This window comes from Eptesicus fuscus, chromosome 21 (assembly GCF_027574615.1).
Source record: "Eptesicus fuscus isolate TK198812 chromosome 21, DD_ASM_mEF_20220401, whole genome shotgun sequence".
Classification (NCBI taxonomy): domain Eukaryota; kingdom Metazoa; phylum Chordata; class Mammalia; order Chiroptera; family Vespertilionidae; genus Eptesicus; species Eptesicus fuscus.
The window spans coordinates 8,149,044-8,167,312 of NC_072493.1; the positions used below are offsets into that span (position 1 = coordinate 8,149,044).

The 18,269-nt window shown below is 46.7% G+C and overlaps 2 protein-coding genes across 5 annotated transcripts in view; both read left to right on the forward strand.

Moving 5' to 3' along the window:
* SF3B3 (splicing factor 3b subunit 3) overlaps nucleotides 1-6,655 on the forward strand; it is a 48,736-nt gene extending 42,081 nt beyond the window's left edge. Inside the window, exon 26 of the mRNA XM_054710206.1 lies at nucleotides 1,286-6,655. Coding sequence (XP_054566181.1) covers nucleotides 1,286-1,426 — 141 coding nt within the window. The 3' untranslated portion in view covers nucleotides 1,427-6,655. The remainder of the gene's footprint in view (nucleotides 1-1,285) is intronic.
* A 4,616-nt stretch (nucleotides 6,656-11,271) lies between these two features.
* IL34 (interleukin 34) overlaps nucleotides 11,272-18,269 on the forward strand; it is a 68,665-nt gene continuing 61,667 nt past the window's right edge. For 2 of the 4 annotated variants that reach the window (XM_008140154.3, XM_054710778.1), the window contains exon 1: nucleotides 11,272-11,634. The gene's annotated coding sequence lies outside the window, so the exon portion shown is untranslated. Of the gene's footprint in view, nucleotides 11,635-17,897; nucleotides 18,065-18,269 lie in introns of those variants that run through there. The other 2 variants (XM_054710776.1, XM_054710775.1) reach the window with 2 other exon arrangements.

An 18,269-nucleotide genomic window follows, 5' to 3' on the forward strand; every position in this document is an offset into this window, starting at 1 on the left:
TAGAGTGTTGATCAATTGATGGTTTCAGAAAAAAAGACAACTAAGCTTTGGGTTTCAGATGAAGTTTCTCGTGAAACATTGATTTAAGTCAGACTGTTAAAATGATGGATTGACCCTAGCTGGTTTGGCTCAGTGGATAGAGCATCAGCCTGGGGGACCACAGGGTCCCAGGTTCAATTCCGGTCCAGGGCACGTACCTTGACTGCAGGCTCCTCCCCGGCCTGGGCCCTGATCAGGGCTTATGCAGGAGGCAACCAATTGATGTGTTTCTCTCACATCAGTGCTTCTCTCCGTCTTTCCCTCTCTCTTCCACTCTCCCAAAAAATAAATGAAAAAATATATCCTCCGGTGAGGATTAACAAAAAAAGCAAAAAAAAAAAACCAAAACAAAATGATGGCTATTTGGAATGCAGAATAATTACAGTAAATTAGGAACTTTACCTTAAAATTGCTACAATATGGCATAGTGATTTGCCAAAACTGTAAAAAATTAGCCAAAGCAATTTTGAGAAAAAAGAAAGAAGCCGGAGGTATCCCACTCCCTTATTTCAAAAAATACTACAGAGTGACAATAATCCAAACAGCATTTTAGCAGAAAAATAGACATATAGGCCAATGGAACAGAATTGAGAGGCCAGAAATATGGGCAAATATTTATTTTTTAAAATATGTATTGATTTTAAAGAGAGAGGAAGAGAGAGGGATAGAGACAGAAACATCAAGGAGAGGGAAACATTGATTGGCTGCTTCCTGCATGCCCTCTACTGGGGATTGAGTCGGCAACCAGGGAATCAGTTCGGGTCCTTTTGGTTCATGTGTCAGTGCTCAACCACTGAGCTGTACAATGGCCAGGCTGGACAACTACTTTTTGACAGAGGAGTCTAAAACATACAATGGAGAAAAGGTCTGCAGGTTCTTTAAAAAATAATAATTAGTATTGCTTTGTAGTTATACATAAATTTTATTATAATGTGCTTTTGTGCAGTAGTTAAGAATGAAAGTCACATTGTCTGGTGCCCAAAAAATCAGAACAGTCCGAATGAAGGAGCATCAAGAGAGTAGATTGATGGAGACAGTAATGGGAGAGCTCCAGGCAGAGCACAGCCAGAGAAAAGGTTTCAACTAGCTTTGTTCATCTGAACTCTGGCTACTAAGAATCACCTTACAGTAGTGTTCCTGCCTCTGTAAATGGGGTTAAGGTATTTGTAGAATATAAAGCTCTGCTTGCAGCTGCTGCTTTAGCCATCTTACCTTTTTCTTTTGCTCTCATTTTTCCGTGCCCTAGAATGTGATTGATGGAGACCTCTGTGAGCAGTTCAACTCTATGGAACCCAACAAACAAAAGAATGTCTCTGAAGAACTGGACCGAACCCCACCCGAGGTGTCCAAGAAGCTTGAGGACATCCGGACCCGCTATGCCTTCTGAGCCCTTCTTTTTTCTATGGGGCTTGTCAAAGACTGTGTGTTTTGTTTTCCTCGCTACCTGGCTCTGAACCCATATGGCAGAAGAAGGGTGGCTGGATCATTAAGACTTCCCCTAGAGTGATTGGTTTTCCCTAAAATTGGCACTGAGATTCACTGTGCTTCTCGCTGCCTGGTACATAATATATTGCCTCGGGTCCAGTGTGGAATACAATGCCCCGTAATCCCCAAAACTTTTCCTGCATTGATATTTCTGGCTCTCATGTCTGCTTTTGTACACACCTTTAATTTTTAACTGGTTTTCCTGTAAATAAAGTTTTGTATAATGTTATCTTTGTAGGAGGGAGGGAGGGAGGCAAGCAAGCTGATGTGGGGACCAGGTTGGATATAGTATAACTCTTGAGTTGTGCCACTCTGGAACCTAGCCAGAAATACAAACCTAGTTTTTAAGGTAGCTGGTGTCCATGTGTCTTTTCTAGGGATGAGAATTTAGGTGAGAGAATTGAGCCTGAGTTGGAGCAGGAAGAGCTGAGAGTATCCTCCTTCCAGCTCCCTGCATGGATTTCTGCATCCTGTCCGCCTGCTTTCAGCATTATGGTTTTTTTGGCTTTCTCTAGTCTTCTATGCAGATGAACTTGGCTCAGTAACCATGTGGTCACCCATGCATGCCTCTTCCCAGTAGATATTGAGGAAGAATGGCTGATTTCTCCCCTGTGTTAGCTTCTACTTCGAGGTCTTAGAGTGTAGGATTTGGCATGAATTCCATCTGGGTAGTCTCAACAGATGCTCCCTTTACAGCTCCTGTAATGATTTTTTTGCCCTATGACTACTAGGAAGGATCAATAAGTACAGAAGTACGCAGATATTAGCCTGCCCTTGGGAGCAAAGTTTATGTAGAACCTGTTTAAAGGCACATGGGTAGCTAGGGGGCCTGTCTGCAGCATATAGGCAGGCTCTGGAGGGCCTTTATGGTGTGAGGAAACACCACTGGTAGGTAGCCTGTCAGGTGGAAGTGAGCCAGTCTCAAATTTTCTTTCTAGCCCACACCTAAGGATTCACCTTCCTCCTGCCCAGCTGTGTGGGAAGCCCTAATCTTTCAGGCAGCTTCACTGAACCTGGAGAGAGCTAAGCTCACTGCTCTTCTCAGTGAACATTTACTTCATATAGTGAATGTTCTTTTATGTGCATGTGATCAGCCACTTTTGTTGAGTAGATTGTGGCTCAGCATTGGGTTAAAATCAGGAATGGGGGTGATAGACAAACACTTTGACCCCAAACAACCCACAGTCCAGTGCAGAGAGGGTTCCTGATGGTGTTCCCCATGTGCTGTGAATCCCTCCTTTAAAAAACTTAAGTTGATTTCAGAGAGGAAGGGAGAGAAACATCAATGATGAGAATCTGCCCAGCTGCCTCATGCACACCCCCTATGGGGATCCAGCCTACAACCCAGTGTGTGCCCTCACCAGGTACCCAACCGTGACATGCTGGTTCATAGGTTGATGCTCAACCACAGCTATACCAGCAGAGCTGAATCCCTTTCATTATGATTTGGTTTTAGATCAGTTGATAGAGACTCAGATTTTGCTATGAGTTGGATCCCCAAATAAGTTTTCTTAGTTCAAGGATTTGCATGGTACACAATACTGTCAAATAGCATTTGTGCAGCCTAATGCCAGGGTCCACTTTTCCTGGGGCCCCCACCTAAACTCATTTCATTTAGTCTCAGACTATGTGATGTTGACATGCAGTGGACTGAGATGAGAAACAGCTTAGATGTTTGAGCAGCACCTCCTTGTTCCTACCCTCTTCCATAGTAGTGGGAGGTATGTACAAAAGGAAAATGTGATCTCTATAGAATCTGGAATTGTGCCATCTTTTTTAAATGATAAATGGCAGTTTATTAGTTACATAATCACATGGGGGTTGCACTCAGGAACCCAGTAAACTAGGGGCTGTGAGAGGCAGGCAGGCTTAGTGGTATCAAGAGGATAGGTGCCACCTGGTTCCTGTGGGAGAATGTGATTACCTTGTTTGAATAAGTCCAGGGACTGCCCAGAACTGCTATAAGCAGGAACCATGCCTGGTCCTTTGATCAGGAGGGTTGTTTAGGGAACATTATCCACAAGAGCAGAGTGGGGAGGGAAACTTGTAGTTAGGCCATTTGAAGCCCTTCTGGTTTTCTCGCGTATAATATTGAGGGTTAATTTTAAATTTTATACAACTGGGAATGTGGTCATCTGATTACTGCCCTACTGGTGAGCTACAGGTAGGCCAGGCAAGGGTGGAATTTATGTTGGGTTGTCTTGTGCTTCCAGATTCATTTTTCATTCCTCTGTAACCCAAAGCCCAACAAAAATGATAGAAACTCAGTGGGATTGTCCCAGAACTAGGGTCCATGTTGTGAAAGGTTGACAGATGACAGCAGATTATGAGCTAATACGCCAAGCATTGTGCTAAGCACAGAAATTCTCAGGGCCTGCTCAGATGAACTTGACATTCCAGCAGGGGAAAGAAAGCTTACACGTGTGAAACTATCAGCCAAAATGTGTTTACAATAGAAGGAGAACTAGAATCCGGCAACAGGATTTATGCTGGTGTGGCCAAATAACAGCTGAGTGGATTTGAACAAGCCATTTAAAACTTCTGAGTCTTGGTTCCCTGTCCATAGAAAGTAAAGGGAGGTGTAACATCAGCTGTACAGAATTCCCTGTATATGTTGCCCAGCCTTCCTTAAAATAGCATCTTGGTTCCTAAGAATCTCAACATTAACCAAAAAGTCCAAGTGGCCCTGTATCTTGGGATTATAAATTTTGTATGTTTTATTTTTTCTCAAATTTTCCTAAACAAGGAAATCATCCTTTAGGCCACTCAATAAAAATAAGGATTCTTAGGCACCTCCCTCTGAAGACTGGAGCAATAAGTCTGGAATGGGAAGTTATAAATAAATTGAGACACGAACTCACAAGGTCCAAGTTCAGTCAAGTCTGTGCCTCTGATTAGATCTATGACATTGGTCAGGCCAGTTGACTTCTCATCCATAACAGGGAGATAAGCGGAGTTGGTGTGAGAGTACAATGAGTACATACCAGAGTACCCGGCACTCAGCCCAGCACATTGTGGGCGCTTACTGAGCCAAAACTGAGCTCTTAATATTTGGGCGTAGGTCAGCACAATGGAATCTCCTTCCTCTAGGAACCACCAAATAACTATGGACCCAATGAAGTCTCCTTCCCACCCCACCCCATACGTACCCCCTGATGTTCTTATTCCCCTTATACTGCTTTGCTTTGATGTCTCTGTTGATGTAACCACAGGGGTGCTGGATAAGATAGTGTTTCAAGGGATATATAGATAGCATTTTAGCTCCATAATTGAGGGGCCTTCTCTGGATTTGCCTCTACTGGGATTCTTACAGTTGGAAAGGTTGTCTTTTTTTCTTTCCAGTTTTATTGAGATATAATTGACATACATCTCTATATAAGTTTAATGGTTTGACTTGCATATACTGTGATATGATTATATCCATCATCTCATAAATTGAAGAAAACATCTCACTAATTTTAACATGTTATACAGCAGTGTTAACTATAGTCATGTACATTACATCCTTAGTACTTCTTTACCTTGTAACTGAAAATTTGTACATTCTGACCACCTTGCTTCAGTTCCCATCCTCTCCATCCCTCCTCTGCCTCTGATGACTGCAAATCTGATCTCTTTTTCTGTGAGTTTACTTTTTTGGGAGGAGAGGTATTTTGTTGTTTAAATTCTGCATTTAAACAAAATCATCCAGTATTTGTCTTCTGACTTATTTCGCTTAGCATATACCCTCAAGGTCCATCCATGTTGTTGCAAATGGCTGGATTTCCTTTTTTTTTGTTTGTTTGTTTTGTTAATCTTCACCCGAGGATATTTTTTTCCCATTGATTTTTAGAGAGAGTGAAAGAGAGGGGGAGAGGCAGAAAGAGAAACATCAATGTGAGAGAGACACATTGATTGGTTGCCTCCACACATGCCCGGATAGGGGCGTGGATTGAGCCTAATCGAGGTAAGTGTTCTTGACTCGAATAGAACCCTCAACCTTTCAGTCCATGGGCTGACGCTCTAACCACTGAGCAAACAGGCCAGGGCCCCTTCATTTTTTAATGCACATACTACAGCTTCTTTATCCATTCATCTTTCAGTGGACACTTAGGTTGTTTCCATGTCTTGGCTATTACAAATGAACATGTGAGTACAGATATCTTTTTCAAGTTAGTGTTTTTGTTTCCGTTGGATGTATTCCCAAGTGGAATTAGTAGATCATATGGTAGTTCTATTTTTAATTTTCAAAGGATTCTCTATACTGTTTTCCATAGTGACTGGATCAGTCCTAACAACAGTACACAAGGGTTCCCTTTTCTTCATATCCTCACCAGAATTTATCTTTTTATTGGCCATTAACACAGGCATGAGGTGATAATTGTAGTTTTGATTTGTATTTTCCTAATGACTAATGAGGTTGAGCATCTTTTCATGTACCTGTTGACTATTTGTATATCTTCTTTGGAAAAAAGCCTGTTCAGGTCCTTTGCCCATTTTTTAATTGGATTTTTCGTTTTGGTTTTTCCTATTGAGTTGTATGGGTTCTTTATGCATTTTGGATATTCAAGTAATCTCCCCCATTCCTTAGGTTGTCTTTTCACTTTGTTGATTATTTCTTTTGCTGTGCAGCTTTTTAGTTTGATGTAGTCTCACTTATTTGTTTATTTTGTTGCATGTGCTTTAGATGTCATGTCTGGGAGTTGTCAACCGTTGAGCTTCCTCTCCATATCTGTCCATGAGTTTGCTTGTTCTCATCAAGAGAGAAGACTCTGGCAAGTGGAATTTCTGGACCACAGGCACAAGGAATTAGGCTGGACTATATTGAGAGCAGGACTTTTGTCTAGTTCATGGCTGTTGCCCCAGGACCTACAAAAGGTGCATCATAAATATTTAGAGATTGAGGATGAGGCTAAATTACAAATCCTACCTGTGTAGGTATTAAGGGGATCTAATCAACTCCTTTGGTTTAGTTGAGCAACCCGGTAAACAGGGAATTGTCCAGCCTTGTAAAACACACCAGAAGCTGCCATGGAACTCAGAAGGGGTAATATCAAGACACAGGCGATTGTGCTAGGTTGTTAGGATGGCTCCCACCCTGCTTCTCTGTTGAGGGCCTACAACTTGGGTCGAATAAAGGACTGAAAAGGTTTTCGCTGCCTCAGCTTTTCCCTGACCTCACGGATGAAGGTTCCACAGATGTTGTTTCCTTTGGAAGATCTCGTGCCAAGAACAGCATTCCTTTGGGGGAGGGGGGTTCAAGTTGGACTGTGGATGGAATGTTGCCCTTTTTTTTTTTTTTTAATGTATCTCTAGAAAGACAGCTGCTAGGGCCGGGAAGGCTCTCGGGGGTTCACCCGGCTCACTGGGAGAGCACTGGCCTCCGGATGCATGCTGCTCCCATGACTGTGGCCTCTCTTAAGTTTCTTATTAGTGGGAAGCCAGAAATGTTGGGAGCATTCTTCAGATGGGATCAACCTAGCTCTCAATTTTTTGTTACTTTCTAAATTCTATTCCTTTCCAAAATAGAAATGACGGGTGCTTGCATGAATCATCCTACTTGCTCATTTACATATGGAATATTGTATGTGAATATTTTAAGTTGTTGTACCCTTAAAATATAGTCAAGGACTATATCCAGAGCTCAGAAGAACCATCTCTGCTGCTGAAATCAGTGGAGGGGCACAGAGGCTTACCCTGGGCTACATGGGGGGGACTCAGTGAACACCTCCGTGTTGGTGGCTGACTTATTTACATCTGAGGATCTGATAGCCCGGTGTGTGGGGCTTGTGTGAAGTTGGGGTGACACAGCAGTGAGAAGAATCCCCTTCAGTCTGGACCAGCACAACCAAGAGTTGTTTCTATAGAAGCTTTGAAAGCCAACATCAGGCTTGGCCAGTGTGACTCAATGGTTGAGTGTTGACCCTGAACCAGGAGATTGGGTTAGATTCTCAGTCAGGGCACATGCCTGGATTGTAGGCTTGATCCTCAGTAGGGGATGTGCAAGAGGCAGCCAATCAATGATTCTCTTTCATTAATGTTTCTATCTCTCCCTCTCTGAAATAAATAAAAATATATACTTAAAAAAAAGAAAGCCAACATCAGGAGATATACCTAACCCTCTAGATTCTAGAGTCTAGAAGATGCTGCTGAATTCATTTATTCCAGCAGTATGGACTGAGCACCTACTATGGGCCATCTCCTCACAAGTCTGCTCTGCACCCAGAAGTTTGAAGAGAGTTTTTTATAGCCTTGCCGTTTCTGTCCATCTGAGGCTGACAGTGAGGTGATTCTACCAGAGAAATTGGCATCAAATTCAGAAGAGCCTCAGGCCATGTCTGGTCTCTTCAGATAAAACAGGCATAATCTTGGGACTTCCAGGGAAAATCAGAAGGTCCTAAATCAAAATAAAGTGGAAGGTGGGTAGCCAAAGGTTTTAGGTCAGGATACTGCAGGAACCTGTTCAGTGGTTTTTAACCCCAGCTGGACATTATGGTCATCTGAACTGGTCAGATTCCTGCGTTCTGCCCCAGATTACTCCGCTGGTTGTCTGGGTATTTCACAATCTGCTGATAATGGTCAGACCTGGAAATCACTAGGTATGGTAGGGATTGAGGGAATATTGCTTCTTATTCAAAATGAAGTCCTCAAAAATCCAGTTTGGAATTTCCAGTTTGAGGACAAAAGGCTGGAAGTAGCTAAAGGCCCCTGTGCCTCACCTCACCCCACCCATACCCCTCAAGTTCAGCAGCTCTTTTAGTACCCAGTCAGGTTGGGTTGAAATCCTAGAGGCAAACCCATCTCAGTTCCCCACTACTAATTCTTCCTTCTAGAACCTGATCATCAAAACATTTTTCAATATATATATATTTTTTATTGATTTCAGACAGAAGGGAGAGGGAGAGAGAGGTTGAAACATCAATGATGAGAATCATTGATTGGCTGCCTCCTGCACACCCCCTACTGGGGATGAGCCTGCAACCTGGGCATGTGCCTGTGACCAGAATCGAACCCAGGACCCTTCAGTCCACAGGCTTATGCTCTATCCACTGGGTCAAACCAGCTAGGGCAAATCATTTTTATTTTTCATTTGAAAGTATGTTTACTAAAGTTGGGGACAATGAAGCAAAGGAAGGGCGTAGGATAGAAGCAGCAGGAGAGCCTAGGAGGTTTTCTGCGTTGGCTCCCTGGAAATGCTCTAGGAAAGTGAGCCAAGCGGGGCTGCTGTCAGCTCACTGAACCTGGTCATGGAATTTTCAATGCACAAGCCCACCCAGCAGAGCGTGCTGTGCTCCCTTCTTTGATTGCAAACAAAATCTCAGGGAATGAGAGTTGCCTTTGACTAGGTCATTTGGGCCAAGTTCACAAGTTAATTTGGGCCCTGAATAAGTGTGGTGTATAAGCTAGTGACATGGTAGTGACAATAATCAAGAGAAGTAGTAACATTTACTGCGGTTTATTAGAGCCTAATGCTGTTAACAGGCACGCTGGGGAATCTCTCGCCTTTAAGAAGCTGATGCTGCACCTGGAGAAAGGCCAATCAGCAACGAGATCCTGTCTGCCAAAAGTCAGGCAGGAGTGAAGGCCATACAGAGAGCACTGCACAGAGTCAGATGACCTGGGTTCACCAATCTCTGAGCAAGGACTCCGTTTCCTGTCTGTAAAGTGGGAAGAACAAGACATGTTCCAAGGTCATGGTAACAGGAAGCGTGGCCACTAAACTTGGGTGCAGAAGCCTGGGGAGACCCGGAGCCACCTCCATCTTGAACTGCAGTCCTGTATGCAATGCTTTAAAAGCAAGGGGCATCATTTCAAGCCAAGAGGCCCCAGAGAAGGCGCAGGAGAGTTTGTTGAGGCTTCTTTGAGGCCCCAGTGAGATCCTATGACTGTTCCCCCATCAACTTTCCCCCCCTCGTGCCCTCCCACGGGCTGCCTAACTGGTATGAAGCAACTTGGCAGAGCTCTTCAGCAAGGCCTTGCAGAGGGTGTGGCCGGCATAGCCACTGCCTTGGGGACGGGGGTGGGGAATTAGCCCAGTTCATTCCTGTGTGGGCATTATTGTCCTGCTGGAAGTTCAGGGCCCAACCGGGAATCCAGCTTTGTCAAGCCCATTGAGAAACCATTTCTTGAACAACCACTTGTGCCAGGAATTGGCATTCAGAGTAAGATATGCTAAGATCCTCTAGTCCAGCATTTCCCAGGACTAGGTGCTGTGGAATCCTAGACGTTAATAAGGGACCGACCCCTTAAAGGGCTCTCCTCACACTCAGGGAAACCCTGCAAACTGTCTTGTCAGATAGTTTGATGCTTTGAACACAGCCCTCCCCCTGCCCCCCACAAGCAATGTCCACTAATGGGGAGCTAAAGGATCCCTTGGGGGTATGGCCCTTCCATAATTCCAAATACAATTTCTTTTTCACAAAAATTGATTTTTAGAGAGAGAGGAAGGGAGAGGGAGAGAGAGACATTGATATGAGAGGGAAACATTGAGCCTGCAACCTTCAGGTGCACATTCCCAGGCATGTGCTCTGACCGGGAATCGAACCAGCAACCTTTAAGTGCACAGGACAACACCCAACCAACTGAGCCACACCAGCCAGGGCCAGATATAGTCTTGAGGAAGTCAGAGAGCTTGCTATGAAAATTAAGGAGAAGATGGAGCTGCCTCTTCAGTGCCCACAGAATTCTCCTGGGCAGAGAGCCATTCTCAGCCCTTGCTCTGACTGGGGTGAGAGTGCCCTTGTCCTGGGAGACGGGGCTGAGCAAAGGGCCTGTCTTCTGTCAGACCACATGCTACCCCAGGAAAGGCTCTGAGTCACGTGGGGAAGCCTGGCTGTGTGATCTTGGGTTTGATATTTGATCTCTCTGGGCTCATGTCTCCGTATAGACTGGGTCATTGATTGGTCCTCAACACTGACCTTTATCAAAGGTCTTTTCTCTGTCTAATATTCGTTCCCCTACATCAGGGATGGGGAACCTTTTTTCTGTCAAGGGCCATTTGGATATTTATAACATCATTCGAGGGCCATACAAAAATGATCAAGTTTAAAATCAGCCTGCTATATTTGGGTAAACTTTTTTTCCCCTGTGTTTTCCTTATGTTTTTATCTCGTTTAGACTTTTTCAAGCAATTTAGATCTCCTGTCTCAATCTTTCTTCAATGCAATCATGAAATTGCAAAATGAACTCTCCACCGAAAGGACCTTTCCCGGGGATGGCAGTACTGGGCACACGCCCCCAGAGCCTCTCCCACCCACAGACATTCTGGTCAATGATCATGCCTGCCACACCCCCAGCTGATATCCCCCGCTCTGAGCGCTGGCCCAGACCACACCATCGCTTTGCCGATTCTGTGAGTCTCTGAAATCCTTGAATAGACAGGTTAGAATTAGTAAAAAAAAAAAAAAGTGGTTCCACCATCGTGAAGTTTTGCATTGGCACCTCCACGGAAACTGCTTTCTTAAGCTCTGGGCGGCTCCCCTAAGGGACCCAGCTGAGCCAGCGGAGGGGCCACAGCGGCCTGAGGAACCTCAGGTGCTGACAGCATCAGCACCCTGGGGAAAAGAGAGGGCATATTTGGGTAAACTTTTAATGAACTCACCCCAATGCCTTGGCAGGGCCGGACCAAATGATTCCGTGGGTCTTATACAGCCTGAGGGCCGGACATTCCCCACCCTGCCTTACATGCACTCTGGTTACTACCACATCACCCAGTTTTATTAAGTTTTGTAAGAAGATTTTTTTTGGTTAAAGTAATTGTGTTCTGGAGAGGAGCTGGGGTGGCCCCTTAAAACGACCCAAATGGGGACCCCCCCACCATTATCTTAACAGATGCCTTCGGCCAGAATAGTTCCCAATTGATTCTGCGGGGTTGTGGCCCCCTCCTCCTCCACATTCTAAGGCAGGCTGGGGACACGTGGCCTGCCCCACCCTTGTTGGCTTCAGTTTCTGAGTCGCGTTGTACTGGCCTGCTTTCTGGCCCTTCCCATCAGCCGGGAAGCCTGGATCGTGGGCTGAGGGGAGCCGTAGCTGCTCCCACTGCCCCAAGCTGCTAGGTACCTGCTCTGGGCCCTGGAACCCTTTAAAACCGACAGCAAAACTCTAGAAGATTGCATCCTGGTACGTGAACAGGTAAGGAGGCAGTCGATTTTCTCTCGCATGGTTTTCTTTGCCAGATTTCTCCACCCTGATTTAGCTGCTTCCTTCACAGATTACAGCAAGAGGGATTTGAGCTAGACTTGAAAGACTGTCCCAGCCAAGAAGCGCTGAGCTGTGTCTTATAGAGAAATGGTGTGAATTTTCTGCTCCGGGTTTCTTCATTTTTAAACCTTTGCTTTCTTCAGCCTTGCAGGGAAAAACAAACAAACAAATAAAAAAATAGATCCGAATAACCACAAAACAAGTTACTTCTCTCCATGTTCCCTTCTGAGGTTAGTAAAATAGATCCGAATAACCACAAAGCAAGTTACTTCTCTCCATGTTCCCTTCTGACAAAACCACATTCTTAAAAGATTGTCATGGGTTACCGAGTGCTGCTTTGTATATTGCTTTAGGTTTTTAGACCTTAATGTATTATGTGCCTGAATTTTTACCATGTGCATGAATTACCTCATCAAAAAAGCATTGATTTAAAATTCTTTAAAGGAAAGGAAAAAAATAAAATGACATAGGTGAGTCTTTCTCATTCAAATGCTATTCTGAAATTAAAATGTTGTTTTACAGTTTGCATTTATTTTATTTAATCATTTTTAAAATAAAACTATGATGCAGTCACCAAACCATTTGTAATTTAATCAAGTTCTTAAAAAATATTTTTGATTAATTTTTAAAGAGAGAGGAAGGGAGAAGGAAAGAGAGAGAGAAACATTGATGTGAGAGAGAGACATCAATTGGCTGCCTCCTGCACGCCCCCCGCACCAGGGATCAAGACTGCAAACTTTTGCCGAAACCGGTTTGGCTCAGTGGATAGAGCGTCGGCCTGCGGACTCAAGGGCCCCAGGTTCGATTCCGGTCAAGGGCATGTACCTAGGTTGCGGGCACATCCCCAGTAGGGGTTGTGCAGGAGGCAGCTGATCGATGTTTCTCTCTCATCGATGTTTCTAACTCTCTATCCCTCTCTCTTCCTCTCTGTAAAAAATCAATAAAATATATTTAAAAAAAAAAAAAAAAAAAAAAAAAAGACTGCAAACTTTTGTTGAAACTGGTTTGGCTCAGTGGATAGAGTGTTGGCCTGTCGACTGAAAGGTCCCAGGTTCGATTCCGGTCAAGGGCATGTACCTTGGTTGCGGGCACATCCCCAGTGGGGGGTGTGCAGGAGGCAGCTGGTCGGATGTTTCTCTCTCATCGATGTTTCTAGCTCTCTGTCCCTCTCCCTTCCTCTCTGTGAAAACAGCAATAAAATATATTTTAAAAAAAAGAAAAAGAAAAAAAAAGACTGCAACCTTTTGGTGCATGGGCGATGCCCAGCCAACTGGCTGCATTTATTTTAAATGAACATAATAAACCAGTGAACTGCGTCTTTGTTAAGTTCCACATGGTATCTGCCACCTTAACAATCCTCTGTCACTTGGTTGTAAAGTTGGATTGCTTCTAGGTGTTCTGTAATTAATAATCCCACTTCTATGGACATCTCTGTGAAAATAACTTTCTTTAGTATTTTAGATTCCCCCCCACCACCCCTGTGTTTTATTTCCCATCCAGAATGAATACTGGTGCAAAGGGCAAGAACATTTTTGTAGCTCAGCTCATGTTACCCAGGGGGTCAGCTCACTCATAGAAATTATGAGTCTCATTTCCTAATTTCCAGGACTATGAAGGCATGAGGGGGTAGGTAGGGATTGTTTTCTCTGGGGACTTTAGGAAGGAGGATGAAGCCATCTAACAGTGGTTCAGATGACCTTTGAAGGCAGCTGTTCGACCTTGACCTCTTGCCTAATAAGTTCAATTCGTTCACATGTAGACTACAGATTAGAAAACTTCTTAGGGGCACAAGAAAGGCAGAGAGAGTGTACAGCACTTATGAAGCAGCCCCGGAAGGCTCTTTCAGGCCTGGGGCGTCCTCTGGGTCATTTTATAAGCTGGGCAGGATGGAGAAGACCATGTCAAGGACATGTTGACCTCTCTCTCATCCAGCCACCTGGTAAGGGTTGTTTGACTGTGTGTGCTAAGCCCCTATCTGTGCTTAGGCTGGAAGGCTAGGCATTGGGGGCGGCGGGGGGGTTGGTAACAGGTCAGGTTGGTCTCTTTCCTAAATCGTGGCCTCTTACTGCCATCAGATCTGGATGCCACTCTTCCTACCTCTCAACCATCTTCCTCAAAGCACAGGTTTAAGGGGCGGACAGAGTGGAGAATCCCCCTGAAGTCTGTGGGCACACTTTGTTCCCCACTCGCAGATTACTGGGAGGCCACGGTAGCATGAGCCAGGCTGGTCAGGCTGGGCTCCAGTCCTGGCTGCACCAGTTCCCAGCAGTGGGCAGTCATGGGACCTCTCATCATCAGTTCCTTATCTGGGACATGGAAAACTTAACACCTGCGCCGTAGAATCACGTAAGATAACACAGGTCAGGCTGCTGACACTTCCATCGTGGAAGGTCAAGGCCATGTGCTAGAGCCTTCGGGTGAATTAGCCATAAAAAGAGGGCAGAAAACGCATGTGTTCATTTTCTCAATCAGCATGTATCAGCCTGCGTGGCTATGGTGCCGGAAACTAAGAAGAGGCCCATAAGAGAGCCTTCCTGCTCTTGATACGGGCACACAGCCCAGGTCGTGGGAGCAGAGCAGGCTGGGACAGGCTGCTGGTCACTCTGGGACAGCTCCCTGCTTCAGAAGGAAGGACAGGCTATTAGGCAGAGAGGAGAAGGAAGCAGGCATAGCAAGTGGGACAGCCGAACGGCGTCTGGGGAAGGGAGTTTGGAAAGTTCAGGAGAGCTGCAGGGCTCGGCGAAGAGCCTGGGAGATGAAGGAGAAGAATCAGTGGAGACCACATTTCCCAGAACCTTGAGAATTTGACTTTCTCTCAAAGATGTTGGGATTTAGTCAGGTTTGGGGATGCCTGTTCTGGCAGCTTTGGGGAGTAGGGGATGGTGGTGGAGGCCTGGAAGACCCCCAGCCTTCCACCTCATCTCAGGGGCTTTGCAGAAAGTAGGATTCTCAGAAGAGGCTTGGTGTGAGGGAGCCAGGCCTGGGAGTTGGGGCCTGGGGTTCTGTGGTTCTGGTCCCAGCAACTCCACCCCCCGAGTAGGTGGGCCTCCTCCCTCAGGTGAGGGTTCAGGGTTAGGCTTCTTACAACGTTCTCCTGGGAGTCCAAATGTTTCTGGAGGCTGTAGCACTCCCCACCCCTCCACCACGCCCAGGCAATAGACATTTCTCCAGTGATGGTGGCCATCCATGACGCAGCCTCGGAAGGAAGAGTCATTTCTGAAACGGACAGTCTGGCCCTTTGACCTCAAGAGACTCCATGGAGTTCTGAGAACCGTGGCCTGCAGGCCTGTGACAATCCCGGGGGGTTTGTAGGCTCCAGCTATCCTGCGTGCATGAGGGCCATGACCCACACTTGGGAGTGGTGTCCCCCCGGGAGCAGGGCGACGGTCAGCCTGGGAACCTACCGCCTGGGCTTTCCAGGCCCCTGGGAGACGTCTGTGCATCCCAGCCAGGAAGGGCTCAGTACCCAGCCAGGCCTTCCTCCCCATCGCAGGTGATCGGGAGGTAGATAAGTGGGGATGGGTCTGCAGTTAGCAAGGTTGAAGTCAAGGTGATGAGTCTGGAAGACAAAGAGACCCTGGTTTTGCTTGGCAGCTACTGGGAGAGGTCGGACGCTGCTCCCAAGCTTCCTGGGTGCCTGTTGCTGTCATAGCGTGAGAATGCTGACATCCCGGCCCAGGTTCTCCCACCAGGCCCCAGCCCCCACTCTGCCTTTGTCACCTACCTGTCTCCTTAATCCTCCTTCCCTGGAACCACACCTTTCCTTCCCTTTCCCAAAAGCCAGAGCTCCCGGCTTCCTTGTCCTCCTCCTTTCTCAGATCGTTCAATTCTCTCGGTCAGCAGTTTTTTAAAAAATCTACCGTGATTATGTATATTAAGCACATTTGCATTGCTATGACACAGAGCTGCAGAACTTTTCATCTTGCAAAACTGAAACTCTGTCCCCATTGAACAATGACTCCCCACTTTCTACCCCTCCTACCTGCTGGCAACCACCATCCCACTCTATGTTTCTATGAATTTGACCACTCAGATATTTCAAACAAATGGAATCGTATAGTACTTGTCTTTCTGTGTGTGGCTTGTTAATTTAGCATAAGGTCCTCAAAATTTATCCATGTTACAAAATTGTATTGCTTTCTAAGGCTAAATGATACAGGCGTGGGCAAAAGTAGGCTTACAGTTGTGAATACATGAAACACAGAGTTTATTCTTGAATTATATGCTTTTTCATACGAACAACCGTAAACCTACTTTTGCCCACCCCTGGTTTTCATTGTGTGTACACACCACATCTTGTTAGTCTGCTTACCAACTCGTGGACACTTGGGTTGTTTCCATGGTTTAGCTATTGTGAGTAAATGCTTCTAGGAACACGGGTGCTCAAATATCTCTTCAAGACCATGCTTTCACCATAGCCGGTGTGGCTCAGTGGATAGAGTGTCGGCCTGCAGACCAAAGGGTCCTGGGTTCGATTCAGTCAAGGGCATGTACCTCGGTTGCAGGCTCCTCTCTAGCCTGGGCCCTGGTCGGGGCTCGTGCAGGAGGCAACTAATTGGTGTGTTTCTCTCACCCATACTTCTCTCTGTCTTTCCCTTTCTTCCACTCTTTCTAAAAATCAATGGGAAAATATCCTCGGGTGAGGATTTAAAAAATGACCCTGCTTTCAACTGGGGGTGGGGATGGGGGTACATACCCGGAAATGGAATTGCTGGATCATATGGGAATTCTGTTTTAAAGTTTTTTGAGGAGCCTCCGTACTGTTTTTCATAGTCGTTGCAACATTTTACAATCCTACCAACGGTTTACAAGGGCTCTGATTTCTCCACATCCTTGCCAAGACTTATTTTCTGTGTGTTTGATAGTGGCCATCTTCATGGATGTGAAGTGACATCTCACTGTCATTTTGATTTGCATTTCTCTGATGATTCGTGATGTTGGGCATTTTTTTCGTATATCTTTTGGCCATTTGTTTATCACCACTGAAGAAATACCTATTGAGGTCCTTTGCTCATATTTTAGTCAGGTTATTTGTTTTTTTATTGTTGAGTTGTAGGGTTTCTTTATGTATTCCAGATATAAATAGCTTTAGGCCTCTAGAACTTACCATATTTTCATATACTTTCTTCTATTCCATAGGTTGCCTTTTCACTGTTGATGCACAAAAGTGTTAAATTTTGACGTAGTTCCATTTGTCCGTTTTTGCTTTTGTTGCCTGCGCTTTTGGTGTCAGATCTAAAAAGTCATTGCCAAGTCCAATGTCACATTCCTGTGTAACCGGCACAGGCATCACCTGGGGATTTTGTTAAAGATTAGGTGATACGACTGCTACTGACCAGGAAGCCATACTCTGAGGAATGAGGGCCTGTGCGCTCTCTCTCTCTCTCTCTCTCTCACACACACACACACACACACACCTCTATGTCCTATCAGATCATCTATACATGACTTTATTATAACCGGTTTTTTACCCCCACTCCAATGCATGCCGTGGAAATGCCACCAAATGTAGGTCTCCATCCTGCATGGCGGCCACTTACTAGCCCAGTGCGTGGTAGGGTAGAGATTCAAGCAGTCCCTACAAATGAAACTGTTTGTTACCAAGTCATACAGAACCCAGGGGCAAACATCCGGGACCACGACTTTGTTGACCTGAAGGAATGATGGTTCCTGTGTTTATTTGTTGTCCTAAGAACGAACACATCCACCCGTGTTACTCCCTGGTCTCAAGGCTCTGCCAGCCCTCCAGCGGCGAGGGGCAGACCCCGAGGGGCAGACCCCGAGGGGCAGACCCCGAGGGGCAGACCCCGAGGGGCAGGTGTGGCAGGTGGAGGATGCGCCTGGGAGTGGGAGGAGGCAGTGGCGGCCACTCTCACCCTGTGCCAGGTTCACATTTAATGTCCACAGCTCCCTGCAAGGTTTGGCTTGGTCTCCCCACTTTACAGATGAAGAAACTGAGGCTCAGGGAGACAGACAGGCCGGACGCGGCAGGAGGGGGCCGCCCGCCGGGCTCTGCATCCGCGGCTGCTGGACGGGTCACTTCGCGTGCGGGGCCTCGCCCTTTCCGGCGGCCCCACCGCGCGCTGCAGGCGCTCCAGGCGCCGGGCCCGGCCCCGCCGGATTCAAGAAAATGCGCGCCGCCCCCGCTGCCCCTGGCCCCGCTCCCCGCTCCCCGCTCCCGCCCCCGCCCCCGCGGTCCCTGTTCTCTGCGATAATCCAGGCGCCGCCGGCCCAGCTGGCGGCTGTGGAGCGAGCCCGCGTCCCCCTCCGGCCGGACCCACTCCTCGCTCCAGCCCGGCTCCCGAGGGGGAGGCCCAGCCCGAGGAGGCCTCCCGGCCATCCGCTCTGCCGGCCGCGCAGGGTAAGGCCTTTGCTGAAACCGCCGTCTCGGGGTCGCCTGGGTCGCAGAGGTCTAGGGGGCCCAGGGGGCTGGGGTTCTTCTGGCACCCCGGGCAGGGGAGGGGTCTCCCTGGGGTCCCCGCCTCTCCCCGAGGCCGCTCCGAGGATGTGGCCGCGCCAGGTGGGTGCCTGACCAGTGGGACGGCAGGGACTTGCCGGGAGGGGCC